Source organism: Polypterus senegalus, chromosome 8, assembly GCF_016835505.1.
Source record: "Polypterus senegalus isolate Bchr_013 chromosome 8, ASM1683550v1, whole genome shotgun sequence".
Classification (NCBI taxonomy): Eukaryota; Metazoa; Chordata; class Cladistia; order Polypteriformes; family Polypteridae; genus Polypterus; species Polypterus senegalus.
The window spans coordinates 162801554-162817560 of NC_053161.1; the positions used below are offsets into that span (position 1 = coordinate 162801554).

Below are 16007 nucleotides of genomic sequence, written 5' to 3' on the forward strand. Positions count from 1 at the left end.
GCTCACTTAACAAGCAAATAAATACACACAATGGTCTGAACACACACCAGAATGACTAAAAAGAAAAAAAAATAGAAAGAAACATCTGACTTGTCAGTTACAGACACAGTATGCGTTTTTGTCTTGAGCACATGAGGGGAAAAAGGGCAGTTTCATCTTGTGCCCTGTTCATGGTATAATTTAATCCATGCCTCATCCATTAAAAGGATGAACAGCACCGCATAGTATTTATTTTTTTTTTTTTATCCCATTTCTAATCGTGCTCACCGTATCCAGAATATGAGCGCAATACCGTGAACAAGTCTCATGTGCTCGTGACACACCGACCTCCAACTGTGACCCAAAAGTGGCTGAGAAACACGGTGTATGTGTGATTAGCTCTGGGGTGACCTGTCCATGGGTGTTTCCTGCCCAGTGCTGCCAGCAAAGGGTTTGTCCCTACTCAATAATCCAGCACTGGAAGAAACTGGTATGAAAATGTATGTATGTACTGTGGAAGTCAACCCCGACACAGGCGAGCACAGTGACACAAGTCCAAGCACACTCACTTTTATTTTCTTCCTTGCCTTTACAGCACAGCACACACATCATTAACAATACTATTGCTCAGTCCCTTTGTCTCTTTTCTTTCTCTCTCTCTTTTTTTTTTCTGCCGCCTCTACTCCTCTCTGCAAGCTTTGTCTCCTTACTCCCGACTCTGGCTCCCTGAATGGAGTGAGGCGGCCTCCTTTATACTGCACCCAGAAGAGCTCCAGGTGCTTCCTGACAATCATCCGGCAGCACTTTCTGGTATGGCGGAAATGCTGTATGGGCACCCAGAAGCACTCCAGATGCACCCGGATTCTGTTCTGGCCACGTGTGGCAGAAGTGCTGCAGTCCAGGGTTCCAAAACTGTCTAGGTGTCCCCAGGTAGGGCTACCATGTCATGTCCTGGGAGAGGTATTGTCTCTCTCCCAGTCCTTCCATCATCGAGGCGTCCTGGACAGGCAAGGGCCCCAGCCATCCGCCACAGTACTTAATCTATTTCACACATGAAATGCCAGAACAAAGCAACAACAGCAAAAATAAATAAATGAAAACATTAAACTTCTAGTGGTAAACAGAAAGTGTTTTAAGAATGTCATGAAAAATAATTTTGAAAATAAAAGTTTGGATGAGTACAGAATAGTTACAAACTGTTTACTTGTTAGTTAAGAGTGATATATAGAGTGTGTCTGTGTCTGTGTATATACTGTAGGCTAATATAGACTTTTTTTTTTTTATAAACAAAAATATGGCTGCAACTGCAGTAATTGTTTTGAAAGATTTTGAAAAAAGGGGACACCTTGTGCAAAACAGTATAGTTTTGCAATACTCTTGGATGTGACATCTAACCCTAGTACAGATTGGAGCACAAAAGAAACTTTATTCCAGGGATGTGCATCATAAAATGTCTTTATGTACTGTAAATTCCCATTATTTTGAAAAGAAATCCCTAAAGTGCAAAGTTTTTTTTGTGTTGTATATATTTAATATTGGTGTAAAGAAAGGTTTTTAATCATATTACTTTCATTTAAAAAAGTGAAGTGTTGTACTCATTACTCTTCAGCTATTTGCAGCTCCTTTTATAACATAAAACAGAGTAATAACTGTTTATTTTTTGGTATGTAATTTAGGCGCGATAATGCAAAAGAAAAGAAAAAAAAAAAACTGTGCATAAGTGGTGTGATGCCCAGGGTGCGTACAGCTACCATAACCCCAACACAAACAGGCAGGACACCAATTGCCACACAGCACACGGTTTATTTACAGAGTGTTGTCTGTCCACAGCACACAAACCACAGAGCATGACACAGTCCATTCTTGCCGCCAGTCCTTCCGGCTCCACTTCTCCAGAGGCTTTGTCCTCTTCCTTCCAACTCTGGCTGCTGACTTCTGGTGACTGGCCTCTTTTTATAGGGCACCCAGAAGGACTCCAGGTGCCCAATGAGCTTCTTCTAGCTGTACTTCCAGTTGTGGCAGAAGTGCAGCCAAATAGGGCCCTGAAAACATCCATTCGCCCCCTGGATGTGGTCACGGGCCCCAACACGATTGAGCTCCCATGCTCATGATCCATGGCCCCACTGGAAACCAAGGGGGCTGTCCTCTCTTGTTCTTGGGTAGAAATTGTCCTGGAAGTACTCTCTCCCCCTATCCTTCCATAACCAGGACGTCCCAGCCATTCGCCCCACTAATTGGTTATTAGAGAAGCCTTTGTACTTGTATTAGCACAACTGAAACCTGTTGTTTTGTTCACTTTCCATGGAATGACCATACATTTTTTTTTCCCCCACAGAGGACTAAAAGGTTCCATTTACTGTAACGTGTAGATGGATGTGAAAGAGGAGACATGTGAGACTGATATAAATACCATGGCGATAATGACTGTAACTATTAAGGAGGAGAACTGTGAATGGGAGTCATCCCACCCTAACCAGGAGAGTCGCTGCATTAAGGATGGTGACTGCAAACTGAGGTCAGTGAGTATTAAAGCAGAGGCAGAAGATAAGTCAGTCAGCATTGAGACTCCCAACCAGACAAGTGTGAAGAGTGTCGAGGAAGACAACTTTCAATATGAATGTCAAGATGGAGTGGTGACTGGGTCAGTGTCTTCTGAAAGCAAGTGCTGTTCATCTCTGGAGCCTTCTGTCAAGGTGAAGTCTGAATTATTACAGTGTGACACAAAGAAAAGTGAGGACATTTCATCTGTCAGAACTCGGGAAAATCACCTACCAAATAAAAATAAGTCTGGAGAAAGTAAGTATAAGCTATATACAGCTATTTGAAAGTTTTAGGCCGGAGTTATACTTCACGCGACGCATGCTGCAGCGGACGCTCCTGCTACGCAAGCATTGTAGTGTTCATACTTGCGCACATACTTTACGTAAATCTGGAGGAATCCACCAGGTGGCAGTGCGAGATATTATCACGGTGAGAACATGTTCGGCTTCTCTGTGTTGTGAATTGCCTAGAATACCTATTAAATTCTGATGACACCTTACCGCAATATGTCTGAAAAGGATGTTTATTGATTAAATCCATCAATCCAGGGATGTGTCCATTCCAGCAAGCATTGGGCACGAGTGACAATCAGTCCCTTGACGAGGCCACAGCTAATCGCAAGGTGAATACAAGCACACACATACACGAGAGTCATTTTAGCGGCACCAAATCCCCAAATCTGCATATCTTTGGAAGGAAACCGGAGCACAGTGTGGAATACAAGCAGGAAATACCAGCAACATAACTCCCTGCGAGACAGCAGTGCTACCGCTCCGCCACCGTGTCACCCCCATGTGTGTAATTAACAGTATTCATTATTTAAACAAAATTATATGTAAAATGTAACATACATACTTTAATGCATTTCATCATGAAAGTGATATCAAGTATGAATCTAAAGATTCTAAATGTGCAGAGAGTTGGAATATCATACATTTAATTTGTTCTGTGTGGCGATCTATTGCTGCTTTCCGCTGCTGTCAGGTCCAAGAAGCTCGTAGCGATTAAAAACTGGGATGACGTTTACAACGGTCTGCTTTAATGATAAAGTAAACTACGAGGTTAAAGTGGACATTTCGAGATTAAAGCCGAAATGTCCACTTTAATCACAAAATACACGTTTTCACCGTGTCCTTTATTTTTTTCTTAGTGGTTCAAATATAACGCTATACATTATGTTACTGTTGTTAAGTTGCAAAAATAAAAAAGACGACACAAAAGATGGTATGTGAGACTTGCAAAATGTCATTACGATCGGGAATATGTGACGCTTGAATATAAAAGCACCACGAATGCATCTGTATGTCGGCATTTTGCTTCACCACTTTGAACCATTCATCAAACAGCAAAGCGCGCACATCGATCCCCGTAGGATCTGCATAGAGGCTTTCTGTCACATGTAGATAGTAAACAGAGACTCTGACGTCATGTTCCGACTTTTAGCACACTGCGCCCCCTGACTTATTGCTGGTACTGCAACTCACGCACGCATTGCGTTAATTTCTGAGGACCTGCTCAGAGGAAGTGTGAAATGAACGCTGGGAACGCGTGGCAGTCATGATGCGGGCGCGCACGCGTTCTGAACGTGAAGTATAAATCTGCCCTAAGGGTTACGGGAAATAGGGCTGAATTTTATAAGAAACTTTGAAATGTAGTAAGATGGATGGAATTTAAATTATGATTATTAGATGATGAGCAATATAACAGAGTATTGTTTTGCATTTATCTTTCATGCAAAACATATTAAAAAAAATCTCGAAATTTCTCAGCAAATTCAATGTCAAAGAAATGTATCTGTCTCATGACCTACAATTGTTTTGTTTTCAACTTGTCTGTACATGAAAGGTATGAAATAAAAGGCTGCAGTTAGTCTATTTATTTTAACTTTGCTATTGTAGAACTATAAATGAGTCCCAAGCAGCATTTTTTGGCACAGTTCTGCTGAATAATTCATTGGCTTAAAGCACTCCATGTCAGAAAGAGGGTTTACACTGTTCATATGTTCCTAAGAGAGTACAGGAACTGTGTTTTGTCAGCAGCAGTGGCATGAATGAGTGAGAAATAAGATGCCCCATTAATCAATATGTGTAGTGGGTATAATGGCAGGACAGAAGATTTTACTTGTGTACAAGATGTGATTGCTCATCTTCTGAACCTCATGCAGCATTAATCACATGTTTGACAAAAATTTTGTAATTACTGCTTTCATTCCTAATTATTTCATTTTTAAGTCTTATGTGCTGATGTTGTGGTTTTTATGTTTTGATGTCATGAATGTGCGGTGATAGATATTGTAATGAGGATTTGTGTATATTTGTAAAATAGATCATCATGTATTGATATTATGTCTAATTAATCATTAATACATGTTTTATTTCATTAAAAGTATTCCAGCCTAGAAAGTATATACAAATGCATTGGAGCTGCTAATAACAATGTATATGACTAATCTGCCAACTGTTTTATCAATTAATTGATTTAACAGCTAATTCTGTCCAAATGATTCTAATAATCATTTGACTGTTTGCTATCTTTGAATTTTTGTTGAATAATTTTATTTATGAAGTTTGTAAGCACAAGACATTAAGTCATTCAACAGGCTAGAAGAGGAAGGTCCATTGCTTGTGCTTACAATAACGCAATAGTACTAGAAAGCTCTATATTATGAGGGGACAAACAGGCCATTAATCATATATTTTTTGTGCAGAAACCATTGGTTTACATGTGGTATTGGTTAATGAATATTTACTATCAGATTGCATGCACACTTAATTGGTTTGCGTGCGTACAATACTGGTTTCATTCATATGAACTATATTGGTTTGTGTCTGTATATTATCGGTTTGTGCTAGAACTACAGTATATCCATTTGTAAATGCATATCATTGGTTTGTATATGAACTAAATTTTCGTGTGTACATCACTGGCTCCAGAAAATGTATTAGTTTTTGAGTGAAATGCACTGGTTTACACGCACATGTTATCGGTTTGCATATGAACTGTATTGGCTTGTGTTCTGTGCATGTCTAACAATGGATTTGTGTATGTACTATATTGATTTCATGCACATCTTATACTGGTTTCATGTGGGTAACATGTCGGTTTTGCGCTTGAACTCTATTAGTTGTATTGTGTGTATAAAACATACTGAAACCTTTAAAAGTTTATAGTTTGCTATTTCTTGGTTACATTGATTGTGTTAATGTGGTGAGAAGCTGAAATACAGAAGGCAAAATTAACAAGTTGAATATCTTACCATATGCAACCTATGTTTTCAAATTGCTTATGCTTACAAGAGGTTGATCATAATTTCATCCAGCATTTATTTAACGTTGTGACTTAATATCTTAATAGTGCAGTGGATTGAAAATAAGCTTGTATTTTTTTTCTTTTAAACTTAATACAGGAGACAAACCTCACAGCTGTTCTGAATGTGGCAAACAGTTCTTTCGCAGGAGTAATCTTTGCAGACACCAGAGAATTCACACTGGAGAGAAGCCATATTGCTGTAGTTACTGTGGCAAACAATTCTGTCAGAGAAGTACTCTTCAGAACCACACTAGAATCCACACAGGAGAAAAGCCATATTTCTGTTCTCAGTGTGGCAAACAATTTGGTAACAGGAGCACTCTTCAGAGTCACGAAAGAATTCACACAGGAGAGAAACCATATTGCTGTATGGAATGTGGCAAACAATTTTTTGAGAGGAGTACTCTTCAGAAACATGCTAGAATTCACACTGGAGAGAAGCCATATTGCTGCTCTGAATGTGGGAAACAGTTTACGCATAGGAGCGGACTTCGAAGCCACAAAAAAATTCATACGGGAGAAAAGCCTTATTGCTGTTCACAATGTGGTAAACAGTTCTCTGACAAGAGTACGCTTCAGAGACACAATAGGGTTCATACAGGAGAGAAGCCGTATTCCTGTTCTGAATGTGGCAAAGGGTTTTCTCGGAGAAGCAATCTTCAGAGCCACAAAAGAATTCACACAGGAGAAAAGCCCTATTCTTGTTCTGAATGTGGCAAACAATTTGTGCATATGAGCAGTCTTAAGAGACACAATACAGTTCACACAGAAGAGAAGGAAGAAGTCCTGAAGGAGTAAGTTGGCAGGTGAAGAAAGAAGAAATGGAGGAAGAAGTGAAAAGTATCCCTCCTATCTGTGCAGGTCTTGATAAGTACCTTCATTGGAAGGCCCTTGGTTAAGTAATGATAATAATGATAGCACAGTACCATCACCCCTGTTGTGACAGTCCAGTCAATTGGCCACAGTGAAACTAATCAAAGCAACAAGGCTCAACAGAGTGGTTAAATGAAGCTGAAGAGGAGATCATGTGCTGCTATAATTATGTAACAAATGCAGAATTACCAACTAAAAGATATGCCAGGAGGGGTTGCTCAAAATTTAAGTCCTGTAAAGCAATTCTTACATCCAGATTAGGTAAGATAACTGATGCAAACTTTAATTCTCTATTTGGAATAATTAAAGAAAGAAAGCAAATATGTCAATAGTGATTACAGTACTTGCAGTAATAACAAATAATGCTCAGAAAAAGGTTGCGATCAAGAACCAATGAGAGTAGAATGGGCAAAGATCTGGTTAGAAGAGAAAATGAGGCACCTCATAAAGGGTTGCATTTTATGCCAAAATGTACATAAGTGAAAAAGAGGAAACGGACATAAGAAAATATATACGAATGGACTCACACAACCAAAAGTGGAATGTCCTCAGAAGGAACTTATTCTCAAATGAAAATATATAAGAATCCCTGCGATCAAAAACTTTACATCTCAAGATCTGAACAAGGTATGGGACTGATTAAAATCAGCTACCATTTATGGATAAATGATCATTGGATTTCAGGCTGACCTGATGCACTCAAAAGATCCGGCATGAACAGAATGTATTCAACAGTGAAATTAAAAAAAAAAACAAAAACAGTTATTAAGCTTAAGCGATTTTTCTGCAAAAGTGAAGACAAGCCAGACACTTCCCAGCCTTGTGTGTTGATGGCAAGTGCAACTTTGTAGACAACAGAAGCGAGTTTAAAAAACATTGCACCAAGAAAAAAGAAAAGACAACTGACCATAGATACAGTGGGAAATAATTTGAGTCATGTAATCTTAAACCAGTTTTTCTTATTTCTCTTCAAAGTGTCTTACAAGGGTTGTTGCACATACTTTTGTTGTCAGGTCAGTCTGTCTCTCCACGTTAAAATAAATAAAATGTCTCAGCAAGTGGGTGTGTTTGGTTGAAAGTTGGTTCACTTATTCATGAAAGAAATTTCACTTTGTATTAAGATATCTCAAGTAGTGAACTCTGTTCAAATGTTCAGAATTTCCTAAACTCCCATTTAGAAAATAGTGGTGATTTTTTTTGAAGTTAACTTTCTAAAAACAGAAATGTTCTATGCAGTTTCAATTACTGATTAATTTACTGTTTCAAATTTACCTTGAGGGAGATTATTTCAACTTGTACTGTGTAATTTGTGTACAAACCGGATTCCAAAAAAGTTGGGACACTAAACAAATTGTGAATAAAAACTGAATGCAATGATGTGGAGATGGCAAATGTCAATATTTTATTTGTAATAGAACGTAGATGACAGATCAAACGTTTAATCCGAGTAAATGTATCATTTTAAAGGAAAAATATGTTGATTCAAAATTTCACAGTGTCAACAAATCCCAAAAAAGTTGGGACAAGTAGCAATAAGAGGCTGGAAAAAGTAAATTTGAGCATAACGAAGAGCTGGAAGACCAATAAACACTAATTAGGTCAATTGGCAACATGATTGGGTATAAAAAGAGCTTCTCAGAGTGGCAGTGTCTCTCAGAAGCCAAGATGGGTAGAGGATCACCAATTCCCACAATGTTGCGCAGAAAGATAGTGGAGCAATATCAGAAAGGTGTTACCCAGCAAAGACTTTGCATCTATCATCATCAACTGTGCATAACATCATCCGAAGATTCAGAGAATCTGGAACAATCTCTGTGCGTAAGGGTCAAGGCCGTAAAACCATACTGGATGCCCGTGATCTCCGGGCCCTTAAACGACACTGCACCACAAACAGGAATGCTACTGTAAAGGAAATCACAGAATGGGCTCAGGAATACTTCCAGAAACCATTGTCAGTGAACACAATCCACCGTGCCATCCGCGTTGCCAGCTGAAACTCTACAGTGCAAAGAAGAAGCCATTTCTAAGCAAGATCCACAAGCTCAGGCGTTGTCACTGGGCCAGGGATCATTTAAAATGGAGTGTGGCAAAATGGAAGACTGTTCTGTGGTCAGGCGAGTCACGATTCAAGTTCTTTTGGAAATCTGGGACGCCATGTCATCCGGACCAAAGAGGACAAGGACAACCCAAGTTGTTATCAGCGCTCAGTTCAGCCTGCATCTCTGATGGTATGGGGTTGCATGAGTGCGTGTGGCATGGGCAGCTTGCATGTCTGGAAAGGCACCATCAATGCAGAAAAATATATTCAGGTTCTAGAACAATATATGCTCCCATCCAGGCGTCATCTCTTTCAGGGAAGACCCTGCATTTTTCAACAAGATAATGCCAGACCACATTCTGCATCAATCACAACATCATGGCTGCGTAGGAGAAGGATCCGGGTACTGAAATGGCCAGTCTGCAGTCCAGATCTTTCACCTATAGAGAACATTTGGCGCATCATAAAGAGGAAGGTGCGACAAAGAAGGCCCAAGACGATTGAACAGTTAGAGGCCTGTATTAGACAAGAATGGGAGAGCATTCCTATTTCTAAACTTGAGAAACTGGTCTCCTCGGTCCCCAGACGTCTGTTGAGTGTTGTAAGAAGAAGGGGAGATGCCACACAGTGGTGAAAATGGCCTTGTCCCAACTTTTTAAGATTTGTTGACATCATGAAATTCTGAATCAACATATTTTTCCCTTAAAATGATACATTTTCTCAGTTTAAACTTTTGTTCCGTGATTTATGTTCTATTCTGAATAAAATATTAGAAGTTGGCATCTCCACATCATTGCATTCAGAAATTTATTCACGATTTGTATAGTGTCCCAACTTTTTTGGAATCCGGTTTGTATTTTTCCCTTTTACTAATCATGTAGCTGCTACTGAGGCAAAGCAGATCCAGCAATCCAAAATACTGAAAAGCCAGCAGCGAATGAGAGAGAGAGACTTTATTAATCCCCAAGGGGAAATTTGCATGCTCCAGCACCAGCATACTGATACAAACAATATTAACTAAAGAGCAATAAAAAAGCAGTGTAAGTTAAAAAATGCAAGGTGGAGAGTGCGAGGCAGGTATAACAGTCTATAATCTTGTGTAGTGTTAACGTTTACCCCCCGGGTGGAATTGAAGAGTCGGTGTGGAGAAGGAACGATCTCCTCAGTCTGTCAGTGGAGCAGGACAGTGACAGCAGTCTGTCGCTGAAGCTGCTCCTCTGTCTGGAGATGTTCCTGTTCAGTGGATGCAGTGTATTCTCCATGATTGACAGGAGCCTGCACAGCGCCCGTCGCTCCGCCACATATGTCATAACTGTCCAGCTCCGTGCCTACAGTAGAGCCTGCCTTCCTCACCAGTTTGTCCAGGCGTGAGGCAACCCTCTTCTTTATGCTGCCTCCCCAGCACACCACCGTGTAGAAGAGGGCACTCGCCACATCTGCCTGATAGAACATCTGCAGCATCTTATTGCAGATGTTGAAGGATGCCAGCCTTCTAAGGAAGTATAGTCGGCTCTGTCCTCTCTTGTACAGAGCATCAGTGTTGGCAGTCCAGTCCAATTTATCATCCAGCTGCACTCCCAGGTGTTTATAGGCCTGCACTCTCTGCACACAGTCACCTCTGATAATCACGGGGTCCTTGAGGGGCCTGGGCCTCTTAAAATCCACCACCAGCTCCTTGGTTTTGCTGGTGTTCAGTTGTAGGTGGTTTGAGTCGCACCATTTTACAAAGTCCTTGATTAGGTTCCTATACTCCTCCTGATGCAGCCCACGATAGCAGTACGTGCACGTGGCAGGACACCGAGTTGTATTGGAAGTCTGATGTATATAGGCTGAACAGGACCGGAGAAAGTACAGTCCCCTGCGGCACTCCTGTGCCACTGACCACAATGTCAGACTTGCAGTTCCCGAGACGTACGTACTGTGGTCTGTCTGTAAGATAGTTCACGATCCATGTCACCAGGCATGAATCTGCTCCCATCTCTGTCAGCTTGTCCCTATGGAGCAGAGGTTGGATGGTGTTGAAGGTGCTAGAGAAGTCCAAAAACATAATTCTTACTGCACCACTGCCTCTGTCCAAGTGGGAGAGGGATTGGTGTAGATGATGGCCGCCTTCGCTCCCACTTTCTCCTAGTATGCAAATTACAGAGGGTTGAGGGCGTGGCGGACCTGTGGCCTCATGTGGTGAAGCAGCAGCCGCTCCGTGGTCTTCATCACACGTGATGTCAGTGCGACAGACCTGAAGTCATTCAACTCACTAGGACGTGATACCTTTGGGACTGGGGTGATACAAGATGTTTTCCAAAGCCTTGGGATTCTCCCCTGTTCCAAGCTCAGGTTGAAGATGCACTGGAGAGGACTCCCCAGCTCCAACGCACAGGCCTTCAGCAGTCATGGCGATGCTCCATCTGGAACCACTGCTTTTCTGGCACGAAGTCTCCTCGGCTCTCTGCTTACCTGAGCTGCTGTAATTGTGGCTGGGGATGTCTCTCCTATGCTGGTATCAGCAGAAGGATGGATGGAGGGTGCAGTACTCCAAGGTGAGAGTGGGTTAGGGTGGTCAACCCTGTTAAATAAGTTGTTCATTAGGTTTGCTCTCTCCTCATCTCTCTTGATGGTGGCACCCCACTTCGAGCTGCAGCCAGTGATGATCTTCATCCCCTGCAGGGTTGGGTGTGCATCAGTGAATTTACAATGAATCGGTGGTCTCTCTGAATCTCTGCAGCACCAATTCACTTCATACCAGGTTAATTAGTTTTTTAGTTAAAAAATGTGAACAAAGAAAACAAAATGTCACTTAGATTAATCTAGAAGTGGATATAAAATGGAAGAAGCTCTGTAAGATGTTATACAGTATATGCACATTGAATTAATGTGCTGCTCAGTATTACACCAAAAACAAGTGCATGCCTGAATAATCTGCATATTAGAACACTCAAACAATCTAAATGAGAACAGGCCATTAAGTTGAATAATACTCATCAGTCCTGTCCACTTAATTTTTCTACAAAAACATTAAGTCGGGTTTTGAAAACCCCTAAAATCCTACTTCTCTACCACACTACTTGGTAGCTTATTCCAATTGTCTATGGTTATCTGTGTAAAGAAAAACTTCCTAATGTTTGTGCAAGATTTTCTCTTAACAAGTTTTCAACTCTGTCCCCTTATTCCTGATGAACTAGTTTTAAAGTAACTAATTCTCTTCCTACTTTTATAAACTTCAGTCATGTCACCTCTTATTCTTCTTCTGTTTAAACTGTAAAGGCTCAGCTCTTTTAATCTTTCTGCATAATTCATTCCCTGTAGCCCTGGAATCAGCCTAGTCGCTCTTCTCTGAACATTTTCCAGTGCTGCTATGTCCTTTTTATAGCCTGGAGAGCAAAACTGCACACAGGACTCCAGATGAGGCCTCACCAGTGTGGCTTGAGCAGAACCTCCTGTGACTTGTACTCCACTTATCAAGGCGCTATATAACCTGACATTCTGTTAGCCTTCTTAATGGCTTCTCGACATGTCTGGCAGTCGATAGCTTAGAGTCCACTACGACTCCTAACTCCTTCTCATAAGGTGTACTCTCGATTTGCACACCTCCCATTGTGTATTCAAGCCTAACATTTTTACTTCTTATTTACATTTACTGACATTACATTTCATCTGCCCAAGCCTGTATGCTGTCCAAGTCCCTCTGTAATAATTGAACAGATTCCCAGTTATCTGCTGATCCACCTATCTTGGTATCATCTGCATACTTAACAGGCTTATTACTTAATATTCCTATCCAAATCATTTATATACTGTATATTAAAAGTAGAAGTTGCTCTAACACTGCCCATATGGACACCACTCTTAACATCGGCCAATTCTGATGAGGTTCCTCGCACCATCACCCTCTGCATCCTGTGTCTGTGCCAATTCTGCACCCAACTAAAAACATCACCCTGAACTCCCACTTCCTTTAGTTTGATACCCAGCGTCTTTTGTGGCACCTTATCAAGTGCTTTATTAAAGTCCAGATAAATAATATCATATGTTCCACTATGAACACACCTTTTGTTACTTCTTCATAGAATTCCACCATGTTCGTAAAAAACACGACCTCCCTCTTCTGAGCCCATTCTGACTGTTCAGTAAACCGCCTGCACTAGCGATGTGCTGCTCAATCTTATTCTTAATAATTCCTTCCAATAATATTTCTGCAATGCAAATGGTCACCTTTTTTATATAATGGCATAATATTTACCTTTTTCCAGTCCTTCAGAATTTCCCCCGCGTGCAGTGACTTCCTAAAAATATGTGTCAGTGGTTTATATCTATTCACTAACCTCCTTAAGAACTCCAGGGTAAATATTATCTGGTCCTGGTGATTTGTTTGATTTCAGCCTATTTCATCTGAGCAGCGCTTCTCTCTACAATGTTCAATTTACTCAGTACCTCCTTAGTAGTCCCATTTACCACTACAACATTATGTACTTCCGCACTTGAGACCTCAGGACAATGCTTATTTAGAGCATCTGCTGCTGTCTGTATTTTTAAAGTACCCTTTAGTACTCCAGATGCACTTCACCTCCTTCTTGACTGCTCTTTTACTACTAAAATACTAAAAGAGTCTCTTAGGGTGTTTTTTTTAACCTTATCTGCTATATTCCTCTCTAACAGCCTTTTAATCTCCCCCATTCCCTAGTTTAAACAATCCTCGACTAGCCTACTCATATGCCTCCTCGACACATTGGCGCCCCACAGGTTCAGATGTAAGCTGTCCCAGCAGAACAGGTCCCAGTTCCTGTACTCAAGATTCTCCCCCATCATCAAGCTGGTTCCTTTTATTCTGAAAAATTAAATCTCTTATGCTAGTTTAAGCCTCGCAGTTAGAAGACCTGGGTTCGCTTCCCGGGTCCTCCCTGCGTGGAGTTTGCATGTTCTCCCCGTGTCTGCGTGGGTTTCCTCCGGGCTCGGTTTCCTCCCACAATCCAAAGACATGCAGGTTAGGTGGATTGGCGATTCTAAATTGGCCCTAGTGTGTGATTGGTGTGTGGGTGTGTTTGTGTGTGTCCTGCGGTGGGTTGGCACCCTGCCCAGGATTGGTTCCTGCCTTGTGCCCTGTGTTGGCTGGGATTGGCTCCGGCAGACCCCCGTGACCCTATTTGGATTCAGCGGGTTAGAAAATGGATGGATGGATAGTTTAATAATTTACATGCTTGATAAGTGCAACTTCCAACACCAGAATACTGTTCTACTGTAAAGAAAGGGACGGTCACTTTTACAAATAAAAGTGAGAGAAAAATGTTCTTACTAGTATGTGTTTCTGTATACTGCTTGCACAAGAATAGCAGGTTTTTGCACTACTTTGGAGGATATTTAACAATGATTGGCATCACAGGCAGAGTTTAAAGGGAAAGGTGGGCATTGGCCCCTCAATGGATGCACTATATTTTTAAAATCCCCAATAAAAGGGTTGTTTTTCCTCAAATGTTTGCTTTTTTTAAGGTTGCATCTAATTTAAATATGTTGATAATCAATGAATAAGGTAATTAAATCCATTCTACCTAAGCGGCTCTCGCATGCACGTCGTCTGTTCTTAAAACAAACCAAGAAGCATTCTGTACTACACAAGTTACAGGTTAATTTACTGTTTCAAATTTAACATGAAAGAGGCTACTTCTCCTTATACATTTCATAAGAAGTACAGTCTTGGCCAGAAGGTTTGAGAATGACACAAGTATTGCTCCTTAAATGTTTTTAGATCTTTTTGTCAGATGTTTTTATGGTATACTGAAGTATAGTTACAAGCATTTCATAAGTTTCAAAGGCTTTTATTGACAACTAGCAAAATACTCGCGCTTCGCCACTCTCGGGAATCGAACCTCGGACGTCGGCGCTAGAGTCAAAGCCTCTTCCATTGCGCCACGGCGTGTGGTTTGTCTATTTGAGAGTATGTAGATCGGGGTATATATGTACACCCGGGCTTCGCAGCGGAGAAGTAGTGTGTTAAAGAAGTTATGAAAAAGAAAAGGAAACATTTTAAAAATAACGTAACATGATTGTCAATGTAATTGTTTTGTGACTGTTATGAGTGTTGCTGTCATCAAGGATTTGATTATCATTATTTCTTTCAATCGGGTTCGTATTTGGAGGATGTGTTGTGTTCAAGTTACATTCCATGTTTGTCAACCGTTGTAAAGATAACAGGTTTCATTCATCGAAGTGTTCACTACCCAAATCGGTACTCGTGATTCTAAGATGTTTAACAGGCACTCCCGGTATTAAGTTGTGGATTTGCCAGCGAATATTTACCGGCAGCGTGTCTATGAACTAAATTTAAACTTCAGCTTTACACCTTGCTTTCCTATTGATATGTCTACAAAGGCTTGTTCAGATTCAGAGGGTTGTTTCTTTTTTACTGCATCAATAAACAGCTCGCCTTCCTCTTTATCTGAGTCATCACACACTGCATGCACGGGTTTACCTTTCCCAGTCCTGCAAACTTTAGTGAAGTGGTTCAATTTACCACATTTTTTACACTGTCTTCCTTTAGCGGGACATTGACTTTTTCCACCGTGTGCTTTGTTTCCGCAGTAGGTGAACTTATGAATATGCGTGTATGTATCAGACACTTCATATTCTATTGCTGCCGTCTCAATTGTGTAATGCATTTTTTGTTCAGCGCTCTTTGGAGTTTTTGCTTGTTCTCTGTGTACTGCGTTCACAGTCAGTTCACGTGAGCTGCTCGGAGTACATGCATCGAAGGTTCTCAGCTGTGCTTGTGCTATTTCTTGCGATCTTGCGATGTCCACGGCTTTATTTAATGTTAGCTCAGACCCGGCACTTAAAAGTTTCTCTCGCACTTTCGCTGAGTTTGTGCCAAACACTAGTCTATCCCTGACCATCTCATCTTCATTTGCATAAGCACAGTTCTTCACCAGCGAATATTTAGTGGCAGCGTGTCTATTGGATTGCTGCTGACGGACGGCCTTATATGGGCAGGCACTACGTGGGAGGCGTGACGATGAGGGACGCAACTCCGCCTCCCACGGCGACCGAGCTGCAGGCTATGGTCGTATATATGTATGTAAGTAGGTTCCAGTTATGACCGTTATGCGTAGAATTTCGAAATGAAACCTGCCCAACTTTTGTAAGTAAGCTGTAAGGAATAAGCCTGCCAAATTTCAGCCTTCTACCTACACGGCAAGTTGGAGAATTAGTGATGAGTCAGTGAGTGAGTGAGGGCTTTGCCTTTTATTAGTATAGATTACATTAAATGTATGCAGAGTCA

The 16007-nt window shown here is 41.0% G+C and overlaps 1 protein-coding gene across 1 annotated transcript in view; it reads left to right on the forward strand.

Moving 5' to 3' along the window:
* The window catches only part of LOC120534664 (zinc finger protein 850-like), an 86303-nt gene that overhangs the window by 41290 nt on the left and 29006 nt on the right, over positions 1 to 16007 (forward strand). Inside the window, exons 4-5 of the mRNA XM_039762255.1 lie at positions 2349 to 2775; positions 5927 to 6623. Coding sequence (XP_039618189.1) covers positions 2349 to 2775; positions 5927 to 6623 — 1124 coding nt within the window. The remainder of the gene's footprint in view (positions 1 to 2348; positions 2776 to 5926; positions 6624 to 16007) is intronic.